This window comes from Opisthorchis viverrini (genome assembly GCF_000715545.1).
Source record: "Opisthorchis viverrini unplaced genomic scaffold opera_v5_110, whole genome shotgun sequence".
Taxonomy (NCBI): domain Eukaryota; kingdom Metazoa; phylum Platyhelminthes; class Trematoda; order Opisthorchiida; family Opisthorchiidae; genus Opisthorchis; species Opisthorchis viverrini.
This window is the reverse complement of record NW_008751760.1, coordinates 661039-677578: the sequence shown is the minus strand read 5'-3', so window position 1 is coordinate 677578 and position 16540 is coordinate 661039. Positions and strand designations below refer to the sequence as shown.

General features: G+C 45.6%; 1 protein-coding gene across 1 annotated transcript; it reads right to left on the bottom strand.

Annotated features, from left to right (window-relative positions):
* Nucleotides 1-1199: 1199 nt before the first annotated feature.
* T265_05499 (hypothetical protein) lies at nt 1200-16294 on the bottom strand (the record flags this gene model as incomplete). The annotated part of the gene is made up of 10 exons (XM_009170521.1): nt 1200-1769; nt 2700-2921; nt 4084-4322; nt 9809-9998; nt 13575-13844; nt 14839-15072; nt 15821-15982; nt 16030-16107; nt 16153-16191; nt 16238-16294. The coding sequence occupies 10 exons, from the start codon at nt 16292-16294 to the stop codon at nt 1668-1670; spliced, it is 1593 nt and encodes a 530-aa protein (XP_009168785.1).
* Between the last annotated feature and the right edge of the window lie 246 nt (nt 16295-16540).

Below are 16540 nucleotides of genomic sequence, written 5' to 3'. Positions count from 1 at the left end.
AGAAATCGACGCCGTTTTAAAGCTATAACGAAGAAAATACTAGCACATGTACGGATAAAAGTAATACCATACTCAGCAGCATCGTTCACAAATATCTTCGATTCGAAACTGTCGGCTTTGAACTGACTCGGCGATTGTCTGCGGTCATCAAGCGGCTCTAATGGATCCAAACCACAGGCAAAAATAACACAATTTCTTCCATGACCTTATAGGTAGGATAGTCTGCACGGATAGCCTCTTCAGTGGGGAGATTGAAATGAAATCTACTTGGCTGTTTTACGGGGGACCAGCTCGGGTTTTTCCACATCTCTTGCTTGATGCAAATAATAAAACAACAGAGCTGTCATTGCTGTTGTGTTTTTCCACGTGCTTTAACCGAAATCAGTCATGTTCATATAGGTTCACCACAATTCATTAAAAAATCTTACTTTCTACTGAGCTCATGATGCAGCCCTTCAAGGCTTAGTGTTCAAACATTAAACGCAGCTAAGTAGACCGGCAATCGCGGTTTGAAAATATATTTCGGTGTTTAAGGTTGTTACCAAAATGGGGCTTGCAAAGGATGCAGCAAGTAACGCGACCCATTCGATGACACCACAAGACAGCCAGTGTGGTATAAGAGTATTGTTAGATGCAAGTGTCATGGCCTAACGTGGGCCGAGATATTGTAGGGGAGCTCAAACCTGGATGGCGATAGGGTTCCCGACCAAAGGCTTTGGATCAAAAGCCTAACCGGAAAATCCAAGTGCATTACAATTTTTAAAGATCAAGTCGTCATGATCGTTCCAGCCCCAAACCTAAATGACCAGGAGATTGTCTGATATCTGGCCACGGATCAGTTTGACGTGAAGGACTTCGTGGGAGTCACACGGGCACCGCTCAGTATAGTTCAATGGGTCACGGTGGTACACAAACCGTCACACCACGGTAAAGTCCAGTCTATTTGTGGCGAACTACATTCACGTAGGTAAATCAACGCGAGAAAGTTCCACTTTTCGGCAAGATCATCCACAGACTAGTACATTTGCATATTATATAGCGTAAAACAAAACATGAAAACAACGGTCAGTAATTTTATCGATCCCATTTGACTGTAGTCAGCGAGCAGTCGGACAGCAGTCTACAGGGATCGGTTTATCCCCCGTCAACTGGCCATCGACAAGGTGTTAATCCGAGAGGGGAAACAATTTTCTCGGCTTGGGCAAGGCAGTCTGAATTTCTGAACGGATTGCTCTTGTTAGCATAAAATCGGGTCTGGCAGACTAATTTTGGTGGTCTCACCTGTTGCCGAGAATCACAATCGAAAGGCTCTAGAATGCAGGCCAAAACAGACGACCCAGAAAGCCAATTCTGAGTCTACAGTGTGATACGTTGACAAGATGCTCAACTGATGCGTTTCTTAGCGTCTTTTGATGCTACTTTGTTTCAGCCAAACAGACTTTCTCTCCAGAAAGGTCTCGAGGTCTTGACCAGCGTAAAAACCACTACACGGATACTGGGAAAAATATGCCACAAAATGAACAGATCACGCAGTAATCAATTTAAAATTAAACAACGACCAGTAGAAAAATAATGAGTACAAAATCAAGCAACATGTTAGTCAAAAGAGATGAGGCACAAAGCTGAGAAGCAAGGGAGAAAGTAGTTTGAAAAAGGAGAGAAAAAAGCTATTTCATGACAGGCATTGCTGTCGCCGATTCGGTTGATTTGACGGTTTCTGATAGCCACAACTGAGTGACCGTCTTCACTTGAGTGTAGAAGTGAAAACCCTGTAAATTTGGAGAACAAGACCTGTAAGTTGCTGTGCAGTACTGTAGAAAGGTCGATAAAAGTAGATCATTTTACAAATGGCAATAAATAACTAAAAAATGCCATCTAGCTCCCGAAGGATGTACAGTGGCTGAGATAATGCCAAGCTGCCCAATTATAGACAGGAGCAGCCGCGATGACGTTGAGTTCGAAACACTGAGCTTCCAGTCAGTACCTTCGCGTCTTAACCACCGAGCTATCTCGAGCTCTGCATTTTTTTGGTGTAAGGAAAAGAAGTTGAAAAAAGAGGGGGAACAGTTACTGAGGTAACTGTAACAGTGGTAAATTTCGACACAGCTTAAGATGAGACTGACTAGATTAGCCACAGCACCTTTGTTTCAGAAGACGTTCTTCTGCCATTATCAATTTCGATGGCACTCCTGACAGCGTATTTTCAAATCGGACTATAACAGGAGCTCCTGTGAGGCGAGCAGCTTTTGTGCAAATCAATAACTTAATGCTAAGGACGGTTTATTCCAAACACCGCTAAATGATTCTTTATGCCCGTACACTCCTCTGGCTGACGAGTAATATGCAAACCGTTGGGGGGGGGGGGTAGATGTGCCCTGACACAGTAGAGAAATAATGTAAACGCGCCATCACAGCACCCAGATATTTCTTTACGAGGGTTCTTCAGTTCAAAAATCAGAAATCGTAGCCACTGTCAAACGGACCTTAATCAACTGAGACGTGCGAAGTGATAAGCAATAGAACAAACAGAACAATGCAAAAAAACCTTGCGTCAGCCCTTTAAGCTCGCCCGACAAGCGGTACCATGTTCGAAAGATGCGAAAACGGATGTTTTATGATTCGAAATCTATGAAGTAATGGCGCGCGTCCATCTACTGCCGCATTGGGTATCGTTAGGAAAAGCTCACCAACGCACTCACCGATTTCCCGTAGAAATTTGTATCGCCCAAGAACGAACCACGTGACCCGGTAAAGGAAAACATAGGTAGAGGAACGGGAATGGGCACGTTTATTCCGACCTGGCCCACGTTGATGGAATGAGTAAATTTGCGAGCTGCAGCTCCATTCGTGGTGAATATTGCTGTTCCATTCCCGTAGGGGTTCTGGTTGATCAGATCAATAGCTTCGTCGAGATCATCGACCTGATTTGACCAGGTTAAGCAAGCAAGACGGTAAGAGGGGAAGATGTGGGGTATTCAGTGGCTATTCAAGATGATGAAAACGGCAATGATCAGTTTGAACACACGATCTGACTGTGGGAGATTCTTGCGAGGCAAACGAGAAACTAACGGTCACCTCAGGCACTGGAACCGGTGGTTCGGACACTAGCGATCAGCAAGCCAGAGAAAGCGCGATGAGCAATTTAAAGGGTATGGTTAACTGAGAATGTGAGTTTGACCAAAAAGATTCTAATTTTGACTCAAGGAAGATGCAATTTACTTCGTTTATTCATGTAAACTGGTACTCACAACTAATGGGTGCACTCATGAAACCTCAGACTATCAGCACCACCTATAGCTATTAAATAAGAGAATATGAACAGGCCATACAGATAGGGGAACTACGTAAACGAAACTGATTGGTCACCAAAACTGAGATGGCAACCATTCCTTTATTCGATAAGTCGCAAAACCACACAATTAGTGCTAGACTGTGTCAAACGGGACGGAGAGAGCTTGCAAAAGGAATCTGAGACATCAATCCTAAAACATGAGGAGGCACAACCGATGGACACGTGACTGGTAGCCTCCAACTCACACGTAGATAATGAAACAATCAAGTCAGATATACAAGAACATTCAGTGTTTGAAAACGTCAACCCAATACAGAGTCAGTACATTCAACTTGTCACTCAGGCAATTTTGTTGAAGCACGATCAAAAAACAACAATCGGCAGCGGGTTACTAAAACAGTAAATAGCTGTAGCGTAGTTCGGGATTTCTCTGTACAATGAAGCACACATTTGAAACTCCAAAGTGCTCTCAGTAGCTGCATAATGGAGGCTGTTCAGAGGAGGATACCCCAAGTATCAAATGGGTATTGGCCTTGGAAGTAGTCACTCAAGGATCCAAACAACAGCAGATTAGGTAACATGACCTGCGCAAGTGCAAATAATCCACGACCACCCGTTACCGGGTGCTAGACTGTTCCAATCCTCATCCACGGGGCTACGAATGATGTAGAAACATAGTATTACTAGGCTTTTCAGTTTACGATTAAATCCATGGGATGACATCAACATCGTTGATAGACAGAAACTGCGAGCGGTTGAAAGTGAAACGGCAGAGTCAGATACGTACTCACCTCGATGCACAAAAGCACCGGACCGAAAATCTCCTCCTTATAGCAACGCATCTGGGGCTTGACGTTGGTCAGAATGGTGGGGCCCACAAAGTTACCACGCTCGTATCCCTCCACTCGAATGTTCCGTCCGTCAAGTATGAGTTGAGCACCCTCCTGTACACCGGACTCAATCAAATCATGGATGCGTTGTTTGGCCTGCGGACTGATAACTGGACCCAGATCTGTACCAGGTTCTGTGCCTAAAAGGACATGGATGATCAGTTAGACACAGGAGTACCTGGAGCGTTATACTGCAAATAAAGCAGTTACTCACCAGAGAGTATTCTTTAGGGTTGCTTGGTAGATGAAGAATTTTAAAAAATCCCAGTCAGACTACTCTCCAGAAACGATTTCCGGATCACGCTTTACAAGACACGATAGCTGTATATAGCTCGTAATTCACTGAACCCCCAATTTTATCTCACAGAACTGAATTCCGTGCGTTCAAGACGATTTCGTTGATAACCGTTTTGCGGGTTAAGAGAAACGGCTGTAGATTTCATGAGGCTCTTATACCTTCTATTAGGTTGATTCTAAGTAAAGGTTCTTTATCCTCTGATTCTCAATTGGTCTTCATCTATGGGTATTAGAGTGCTGTCGCGCGATCCGAGGAATCGAAATGTTTCCAATTCCACGCTTCTAGTGCATTCCTACTCTGTCTGACTCTGAGTTATTTGCAGTCATAACTACAAATGAAACAAACTTTCTTTGGTGGAACTTGTGCACACTGCCAACAGAATTGCAGCATACACACTGCTCAAATTTGGTTTTCAACAGAGACAGAAATTGCGCAGTGAAGCTGTGTGATACTTCTGTTGATTTTCTCTGCTCCACTCAGACGGATACCAGGTTTTGGACAAGTGTGGGATCAACCAGTAAGTGTTCAAATTAGCTTCAAGGCCTACCGACCTATCACCTCAGTGGTTCACAATATACAACTGAAGGTGAGCACACTCCAAGGTCCTCCAGTCAACAAGTCAGCAACGTAGATGAACAACCGGAGCACACCAGAGCCTGCCACTTGGTACAGACTACTGACGAACCAATCAAGAGTCGAATCAACCACAGCCAAGAGAATTCGAACAGCCAATGCATCATTCGAAACGGCGCCCAGGGAGACTGTACATTAGTGGAAACGCAGTGATTGTGCTTAAAAATGAGTTTCCAGAAGTGGACGAAATTCTTTTTCTTAATGGATTTGAGGGGTTACGGCAGGAATAACATGGTGCAGTGTACAATATCAAAAGGTTGAACTATGTGGCCAAGCCATTTTAATGGTAGGGTCCTGAAGATACCTATACATATACTGGAAACAGACTGTTTGGGGTTTTTGAAAGGTTTCAAATAGTCGGAGACTGACCGTTATTTTGAGCATACTCGAGAGATAGGACACAAAAATCCACGGATACAAGAGCAAGAAGGTGAGGTATTATCTTTTACCATAGTGTCGATGTACGGAAGTGAAGAAGGTGAGGTATTATCTTCTTTTACCATAGTGTCGATGTACGGAAGTATGCACCCCCCAGATGATGCTCGATATGAATAACGGGTCAGCCTTATTGTAGCAACCTCACTAGCCCAGTCCTTTTGAACAAACTTGGTGTCCGAGTTATGGAGCTGACCATATATCCAATTTCCGAAGTGTCCGTGAAAAACTAGAAGCGTAGGGTTTTGTTACTACTAGTGGACGACTCGCGTTCACGTCTAGACAAGAGCAGTCGAAATGCCGGGGTTAGGCCCGAACCACGGACATTCCAGTGGAAATGCGTCTTGAAAAATGAGCCATCTGAAGCGAAATAGAACTTCTGACCGATTCTGTCTTTTGTGTTAAGTGACACCGACGATCATCTCGGATGTAATTGGATGGGCCCTAATACCAATAAAAGAAGCGTCATATGTGCTAACATCATCACAACAGTAAAACCCGATAAAAACGGGAACAGTTCAAAATAGCATGCTAACGGAGCAGCTGAGAATTTTTTTTATATGGTGAAATCATCACCATCATCAACCCCCAAGTTTTCTGGGATAGTCACCCTTTCTCAAATGCAGACAAACAGACTAGACAAGTGCTGATTACGGACTTCACCTCCATCATTGAACGGTGCGGGTGGGTGGTTATCCGGATCAGGATCTCAGTGGCGCTTGAGGGAATATAGGCAGTCATAAACCTCCCAGGCCATATGGTGTTCAAGGTTATCGTCCGGAGTTCAAGTTCAGTTAGAGAATCCAGATAAGTGGCAGTGGATGGACTTGAGAATTATTGTTCGAAGTATTCGGCCCAGCAGCCGAGGTGTTCTTTATTCAAGTTGGTGGCGCTGCTCTGATCCTTGATGGCTTCGCTCACAGGTGATTTCAGGTCGGTCACACTAATCAACTGAAACAGTCTCCGGGCATTCTCGGCTTTCTGGGTTTCTTTAATTTCCTTCAACTTCTGTGTCCACCAGGTCGACGCGCACGTGTCTGATAATTCGTCAAGTTGGATTATGCTGGAGACCGGCGGCAACATTTCTCGGAGGTTCAAGCAGTACCACTGTTTTGTCTGACATCCACTGCTTGGGCGAGCCTGGTAGTCACATGTCACAGGAAAAACTCCCAACAGTGTGTAAAGATGTGTTGATCTCGTTGGACGACGTGTCCATTTCCGACGGCAGAACAATTGGAAGAGACTGCATAATACGATTCTGATAAATTCGTATAACTTCGGGATCTGCCAGTCTCACAGTTGCTAAGCAATTTGTCCCCACCTTAGGCGACCTTGGAAAACGAAGGGAGAAGCTACTCCGAACGAGTGCGTGGCCGGAATCCACAAGTTTGTTCCAGCGGCAGTCAGGTACCGATTAGCGCCATCCGTAACTGATGGCGATGTGACCAGTTTGGATTCGTGGTTGGCACACTGTGTGTGCGTGACCAGACACCCTCATTTATTCTAGAAGTTAATAGTGCCTGGGAACGGCCTGGATTCCGCACACAGCCGTAGCACTCATTTGTCCGTACGTGCTGAGCCTAATCCATGCGGACCATTTAATTGAGTGTCAGAGGCGCTAAGCCCGCCGCATTCAAACCTCCGACGACCACAACCACGACTAGCAGACAGCGACCAACTTCCCGCTTGTGAGACTCCTTCACATACGTTACCTGACGAACTGCAACGAGTATCCAGTCAAGGAATAATCCTTCCGCCTAGTGATTTAGGAAGATACCAACCCGTGCACATCCTGCCGCAGCGGTCTCTGGATCGCCAGAGGTGCGCAGCGGGAAACGAGTGGAGAGTGACGGAGCAGCCATCTCAACCATTGTGCTTGCATCTTAAACTTTTGTTTATGATACGAAGCACAAATCACTCTCAAGCGAGTCCAGTGTGAGAGCAAGAGTAGCGCGTTGTCCCGCCTGCTTCAGAATACGAACATTCAAAGCAGCTAGATGGACTGGGCGTCGAGGCTTGAAGACTGATTTCGAGATACATGAGGATTTCAGCGCCGGATGACGCACAGATGTTGATGACAAAACTGACGCCGGACGAACGGAGTTATTAATCTTAACTGATGAGCCAACAATAGAGTTATTAATCGAGTAGGAGGAGATGCAAGAAAGGGCATATGAAAGAGAAGTAAGGAAGGCGTCAGTAGTAGCCTGTTTTCGCTTACCCGTCCTGATGTATGCAGTAAGTAAGGCGACCCGGCTGATGGCACCACGCGACGGCCGATGGGGCATGAGTTTATTTGTGCATGTGCGATTCATGGGTGTAGGAGGGCTGGGATACTGCCATAACGCGACCCAGCATTACTTCCAACGCAGATTCGCACAGGTGCCCTTCCAGCAGTACCAGACTAGTTTTAAAAGGAATTCGACCGTATTCAATAATGCGCCGGCAACGCGACCCAGCGTTACTTCCAACGCAGCTGCGCACAGGTGCCCTTCCAGTAGTACCAGACTAGTTTTAAAGGGAATTCGACCGTATTCAATAATGCGCCGGCGGTTACGGTCAACCATTCGGTCATTAAGGTGTGCGAGCTTTAGGGCCGAACCCGTCCTTCCTCGGGGGCAGGCAATTTCACTTCTTCAACGAATAGGGACATGTTGATTACATGGGGAAACAAATTACTGCCTTTACACACCTATCGCAGAAGACAGTAGGCCTTTTTCCCCAGACGGGGCCACACTGCTCCCCTTTGGCCTTCGTGGAATGGTTGCACTTTGTGGACCGAAGTTCCAATCATTGCAGTCCGCGGGATCATTACAGCACTGAAATTTGGCAACCAAGTCAAGGATGTGGGACTTAAAGTCATTTAAAAGTGATTGTGTCCTAAAACTGCACGTGCAGGTCTTAACTGGATACAACGACGTACAGTTCAGATTCGGTTATGAAAGTGCGGACAAAAATTGGTTGTTCCAAACGGCGATATTTTAGTTAGCAGTGGTGAACCATCAAGGGGATATTAACTAGTCTTTAGTTTCCCTGGGCTCGCCTTTTTATCCACACATGGAAAGTATGTGCGGCTGGGCGACATCTAGCAAGCTCCAGCACCTGTGAGTCAGCTTGGGGGTTTATCACTAAGATATTGGTTGAAAAAGTAAACTATGCTCGGAAATTTTGATGAGGCCATGAAGACGACGACAGGTTAGATGGCCACATGAATAACGAGACTGATAACGCAGCTATTTTGAGGAAAACGCATACAAGTGAAGGCATGACACTCGGTTTATGATGGTTTGTGTTCTTGACCGGACGAAGTGACAGAGTGATCTGTGTCTCTGGAAGATAAACAGATCCTACCCGTATGGTACTGCCCGTCTAAAACCACAATACCAACAGACTTACCTGGAAGGGATAGAACAGTGTCCTTTTAGTTTCCCATCAGAAAAAATGCAGTAAGGCCAACAAGTACTAGACAAACATCGTTAGCATCAGTATTCACTCATGAGGTGATCAACAGTTTCACTGTCTACACTGCTCTGCAACATATATGACAGCAGAAGCAAGAGATACGAAAGAGCAATGTTTCATTCCAAAGGTTGGTTATTCGGGAAATGAAAGCATCCTAAACTCAGTAAAACATGAAGCTGATATGGGAGTATCGGTAAGAAGGCTGCAGTGTGTGTGTGAACACAGTAAAAAAAACTGAGGCACGGAGCACCAGACTGACCACTTAACGGGCACCTTCGTTGTCTGCAAGATGTCAAACGACGTGGAGGAGTTTACAAAGATGGTAAGTGGTGTATTGGTAGAATAAAAGGCCCAACTAGTTGAAACGCATCGTCCAGCACAACCTGAGTGAATGTCTGGAGGTATAGGCANCACGACCTGAGTGAATTTCTGGAGGTATAGGCATCTCGGAATGATTGTGATAAGCTAGCAATACGCCCCCGTCCACTTTTACTCTTTTCTTTACAATAAGGCTTTCAGATAAATTATGGTCTTCCGGCCGTGAAGCATCGGTGTTGAACACTGATGCCATGCTGTCGATGATGATGATAAAAATCCAAACAAGTTGAATTCGAAGGGGATATACAAGAAAGAATTGAAGCTGAAGGGGGAAAACGCAGGATAGAAGCTTCAGGGAATCCCGGATGGCTGTTACAATTGGCAATGGTGTACTAAACGTCATTAAAGTTGCTGCCACTAGAATTCAACACAATACATTAAAATGGATATGAAATAAAACTAGTGATGACGTAGACATACCGGCATTTACACGGAGCTTTTTGGTTCGCTGAACCAGTTCCGGCAACCAGTCCCGCGCTGAACCAACAAACACTGCCGTTGAGAGAGCCATACACCGTTGACCAGCGGCACCAAAAGCAGCGCCGACCAACTGAGTTAGGGTGTTTGAACGAGCGGCATCTGGTAAAATGACTCCGTGATTTTTAGCACCCTTTGAATGGATAACGAGGAATCAGCTGTTGGCGAACCACGATAACCCATAACTCCACCACCAATTCACATAACTGGATAAGAAGCTGGACTGAAAAATGGCTTGCCAAACGGGAGGATACTTGGTGACGCTAGAAAAAGAACCCTTGGGAGGTACGATGGTAGGGCTACAAGTTTCCGGAACCAGTCTTTCTCTAACACAAGGGGAACCGTCAGGCTTCACTGGTGGCCAAATTTACAGCAGAACGTAAGTTCCCACACAAGTATGTCAGCATCCTCAGAAACGGTTGGAACCCTGACATAAACAGTACAGTTCCATCTGCATCAACCCACTCACTGTTGTGACATCTGAACATAAACACATCCCCACTGAGGAAGACCTCTATCATTCGAAATTCCCCACAGGTAATGTCGAACACTAACGTAAAACAATCCAAAAAAACTCTGTTGCCAGCATCGACAGCATCAGACCCAGAAGTCTTTTGCTTGGCAAAAGATCTAGTGAAGCCACTGACAAACTGCTACCAGAAGCTACTTAATACTTCCTTTGTCCCTAAACAATGAAAGATTACAGCAGTGAACCTGGTTCATAAAGGCGGCACAGGGTTGGACCGCACAAATTACAGGACAACAACTCCCCTTCGAATCCTATACAAAGTTGTGGAGTCTATCGCGATCATAATTCGAACGCGGCAATATGCTGTCACATGTGTAGCACTGCTACCGGAAGCGGAGGCCCTGTCTTGCCAACTTTCTACTGACACAAGACGCACGGCCTAAAGACCGTGAGGAAGGATACAAGATTGATATCTATCACGTATATCATAAAATCATGCCGCAAAGACTGGCTGCGTACGACACCCAAGGTTCACTCCAGATTGGCTCCGCTTTTACGTAGAGGACAGAACCAGTACGGTTCGGATCAGTGGGACACTCTCTAACCCATGCGGAGTACCACGCGGGTCGGTACTGCAACCACTTCTCCTCCTCGCCTCTCTGAACGAACTACCTGATTCACCGGGCGTCTCAATGTCAAGTGTTTGCCGATGAACTGTAGATATGGATAGTGTTCCGTATTCCTGTTGAACACGTGCTTGTAAACGCAAACCTAGATACAGTTTCCAGCTGATCAACACAAACGGCGTGGGACCTAGGATTGATCATACAACAGGATCCAGGCACTACTCCCCAGTGTCAGAAGATACCGGACACAGCAAGCTGTTATGGATCACAGTTTTTCATGCCTTCTTAATACCGTGAACCCGAATCTAGATGGTCGATTGATAGCCTGATGGGCTTAGCCAAACCAGAAAGCCAATGAAAGTGCGAATTGGCTGGTCTACTGAACACTGACACCTACAGAAGTGTCATGTGCAGCCGAAAGCTGGTTGCTTACAAAGTCCACGTGGAAAGCTCTAGACGGGCCAAAAAATGACAACGTCTAGGACAATTGAAGAACAAACAATTAAATCTGTCCCAACGAAAACGGTTATTCCATTGGCAGTTGTACAGTCCAGCTACATTCGGAGCTGGTTCTCCTAATACAAACACAAACCTACGGCACTCTCAGGACACCGGGAGAACCGCCAATGCCAGGCCTTGTACCAGGTTGGACGCTAAATAAGACGTTAAAGTATGAGGCCCATGGTCCAAAGGTGATCAGAAAGTGGCGGAATTTATCGAATGCTGCGCCATCAAGCCAGTTAGAGAATGAGAGTCTCCAAATGTATTCTGCGGCCAATGAGAGGCCGAGAGATGACCTCATAATTGCCTACTAACTTCGGACGACTAAGGACCACCCTCACTGCCGACTGCCCAGCCTCTTTAACACCTCAGACGCCATGAAGTGAAGAGTTTCCAGGATAGCCGTTTGGATTGCCGTCGATACTTTTACTGCCTACGCGTTTGCCCACTCAAATCGTTTCTGCTTCAACGGAACGGTGTCCAAACACCGGCTGAGCACACCTAAAAGAGCTGTACCACATTGTTAAACGAACTTAATGGTGACACCAAGATCCGAAAACATCTGGCCCGAGACTGTTACACCATGTGAGACGTGAAAAGATTGGCTTCTTATCCCGCACAGACCTATCAACTTGTTGCACTGTGTTCGTATCCACTCAAGAAGTTCTTAAGGGATTGAAAAAGATGTGGATTAATGTCAGTGCAGCCGATACGTGATTGATTCCTACACAAGATTCAAAAGTTAGTCAGACAGTCGAACTCAGGCTATGTTGCTGTGAAATTTTAGGTGGGTAGAACAAAGCAGTATCTGCGCTAGAAAGTACGGACTACAGCCAGACAGCAACGCCAGTGTTGGCAGTAGTGCTCAAACTTTATGCAGAAAATGATAGGTTTAGAGGCCAGTACAAGCATCCGGGAATGTCTACACTGTCAGAATTTCAGAAGTGTCGTCTCCCCTGGGAAGACCATCGCGAGAAATGGTAGGCAATTCATGGTTGTATGAGGAGGGTGGATAACTGGCATTGCATGGTTGGTGATCTTTCCTCGTAGACATCTCTTTAGGGAATATTGCTAGAGTCTACTAAGAGAAGAAACTGGGAGCTCCTCGGGCGAGTGGTCAAGCATGTGTAATGTTGATCTAAATAAACACACGCAGGTAATTAGCCATCCATGGCTTAAAGATGGAGTGTTCAACGCACCGTCAAAACTGATAGCTGATTGAGTATGTCAAGGGAAAAGCCTACTTGACCGGCTGGACACTGATGATCTCTAATTGTGGAGAAACGAGACCTGTGGGTGATAAGATGAGGTCGTTATGGTGTATTATTAAAATGAACTAGTGAGAAAACATCTGGCTATCCGACTAGCGGTCACAGGAAATGCGGTCAAACAATAATTTTGGCATATCGATTGTATTGGTGGTGAAAGGAGTCGTTTGTTCGGCAAAATTTCGAAGATGAGCGCCCCGGAAGCGGGTAGTTGTTTTCGCGACGTCACTCACTCAGCATGGGACACGTTTAGATTTTAAATGAAGCTTCAGTTACCACAGCAACGATAAGTCTTGAGAGCCATTTCGACTTACCAAGACGGCTTTTAGCCAACACACAAGCGTCAGCACTCTTCTGTGTGACTTGTCCACAAAATATCTGTGGAAACAAGTCGCTTGATGACAAGTTCGAATAGGACAATCAGGCAACCAGTTATTAAGTATGACGAATCTGAGGGTTTTTAAAAAGTGCAAATCGCTAGGGACAATATGATTCACGCGATCATCCCTGAGCTCGACTGGAGCTATGATGGGAAAACACTGTCAGATCCTCATGAGGTTGCTCCTCTCAGAAGAAACCATTGAAGTGCAGTTTAACCCCGTCAGAGGAAACCCGAGTTTATCGATCCATTGAGCTGGTTCATCCAGAGGAGAGAAGTCACGGCCGACTTTATTTGTGCAGGCGCATACACCTAAATATATTTGTAGTGAGGTGCCGTCAGGAAGGCTTAAGAGCACGTGAGAATAACTCTTCCAGGATAGCTTTCGTCAACAGTGGAAGTGCTGACGAGGGGAACTATAATGCATAACAAACAGGAAATTTTTAAAGCAGGCCAGGCAACTAACCATATTGCACTGGACGCGTTTGCCATGCTGGCATCCTGTCTCGTAAATATACCGTCCGGCTGCATCCGAACCAACGAAGGAAATCGCTCGAATGTCTGGATGTTTGCATATAAATTGAACTGCCTCCTCTGCACCGTGAATAACGTTGACCACACCAGCCGGAAGGCCTGCTTGCTGCAACAGCTTCATCAACAGCATCACTGTGGACGGGTCACGCTCCGAAGGCTTGAGGACCATGGTGTTTCCACAAGCGATCGAAACTGGAAACATCTATGAAGGGTGATGAAAAGTGCGAGAGGTTATCAGAGTATAGCTCAGGGATGAGGGTGCTCATCAGGATAGTCGAACGACGAATACATATGCCTCTGTCTGAAAAAAACAAACGCAGCATCCTTCCTTTGATTATAATAGGGAGCCGCGGTGTTCAAACAGATCTCTCCAAAAAGATTATCAGATGAGCAAACGAAACCACCAACGAAAAGCAACATGTGAAAGGAAAAAAATGCGATCAATGTGGGTAAGTGAATTCAACGGATAGCATCGGGGGAAAAAACAACCTGAAGCGACCTAGCAGTTTTCGGCTATTCAAATGGTGTGAGGCTTTGATTGGCAAATTCATTGGATGCATCATCAACAACCGTAAACTGTGCGCAGTTTGTACAAAGGTTGTTAGCTAAGGTGATTTCGTTCACCGGCATTAAAAGTGGGGGAAATGGGACGTATATTGGAGGCCGCAGACACTACCCTTAAAGTATGAGTTATGTAGTGCTCCTAGGAGTAATGTTTAGAGGTAAGAGGACGTCGAAGGGATAGTAATGCTCAAAAGGCTATAAATAGGCTGGTCGAATGAATGTCATTCAGCCATATCTGCCGGTACCTATAGAAAATGGACGCGTTCCATCTGAAAGTCCAAATCCGGATGGGAGACAACTAACAAGTAGCTTGCTGCTTGTGGTTTTCATGAATTACTGCGAAGCCATTAGCTGACCTCTCCGAGTGCACCCACTCGGTTCATCGCTTGGAAGGGAAGCAGGAGAGTGAGATGCTCTAATGTTCTTGCTGCTTTGATACACCAAGCTCAACACAACAGAGGGGAGCAATGGGCTAAAGCAATAGTAAGTGGCGGCGGAGATACCATACAATCACGGAGCTCACCAGCTCCGGAGACCATGAAATACCAAAACGATACAATAAATCTTAGATAACTTGCAACAGGGTGTTATCATACGCTTGAAAAGATAACAGTATCTGCTGCTCAACTCACCCACAAAGGTATCATTGCGGGAAAGTTAAACGGAGTGATGCCAGCAGTCACGCCAAGTGGGACTCGATAGCTGTGCAAATCCATATCTCTGGAAATGTTGGCCAATGTTTCCCCTAATTGCAAAGATGGAACGCTGCAACAATGTTCGACCACCTGGAGACCACGTGCCACATCCCCTTCAGCGTCCGGAAGCGTTTTCCCTTGCTCCGCTGTGATGATAGATGCCAAATCGGACTGAAAAACAACAGTCAAGTTTTGAAACTACTAACCCTCCAAGGTACAGGAGGTCCACGGCTTCCCTACACAGAGTTTCCAATAATAGATAGTTCTCCTTGCACTCAACTGTTATATGGGTTACAATGAATGCACAAATGCGAGACATAAGCCTTAATGAAAAATTTGGTGAAATGCGAGAAATAAGCTGATGTCTTGTACTACGGTTGGGTGGAATGATGTTTCAAGTTAACGATTAGGTTGAACCCACCGCATTTGGTAGAACAGCGAAAGTGCATCTGCCTGTGAGTTAAATTCCTTCGCGATGGGCTTTGTGCTTCCACCACGTCCACATGCACTAGGAAATGACGTCTTTTGACAAGAATAAAAACTGGAGTGTAAGAAATATCACGAAAGCTGACGCTATGCCTCAACCTTCCGTAGTGTGTAGTGGTACATGTCTTGATATTGGAACATGCTCCTCGAAAACTACGCACTTAGTGGAACATCTTCAGAGAACGCCCAGTGATTGCGGATGACTTGCACATTATTTCTAACCGGTCCTTTTTGTCCTCGAGGATCGCAGACGAAACCGGAAGAAGCAATTCTCGACACAAGTAGAGGTTAATTATACATTCAACTGGTCAGGGAACGAACCTACTGAATTGATAAGTGTCCTGGTAATCCTGTTACTTATAGGCTGATTACTCGGAATGGTTGGCGGAACGAGCAAAATTCTACACAACAATCGGAACTAAAAGATACCAACCATATTTTCTTTGATCAGTTGCTGGAACCGCAGCAGGATTTGTTGCCTCGTGAGCACAGTCGTCTGGGACCATGCTTTGAACGCATCCTTCGCAGCTTGCACAGCAGCATTCATCTCTTCGGCGGTTGCCTTAGGAACCTGACACACCAATTCATTGGTTGCCTAAATGTCCACGAGATATTAGGAAGAGGTAGTGAAACAGCACGAACCGGATTGTGTACAGGAAGCCAGTCGTGCGTGCGTGACTGGACAAACTCGCCATTGACAAACAAATGTACTTTGGGCGACTGAAACGAATAGTGAGATTAACTAGGCGAAACGAATCAACTCACAATGAGCGATGCGGAAACCGTGGCATGTGTAGATGCAGGCTGAAAACAGATATGGAAGTACTGTAAAGAGAAGTGGGGAACTTACCGCACAGACAAGAGAGGTTAACCAAGAAGATCCAGAAGATCGGAGGATAGAGTGCATTCTGGATATCCTCATTGGGCCAGCTGTAATCGACGAAAAAAATAAAGCACAAGGTTCACCGATGGAATCACGACCATCACCGTTGCCACCACCATCACAATTGGTGGCAGTGTGGGATGCAAGTATTTTATTGCTAACTCACATATTTATCATGGTGTCCGAGTGTTGTACAAAGATTTTGTCTCTCAGTGGCTGTAGCCTGTATACAAGTAAACGCACATACAAGAGTGTATAGGTCGTGCGGTA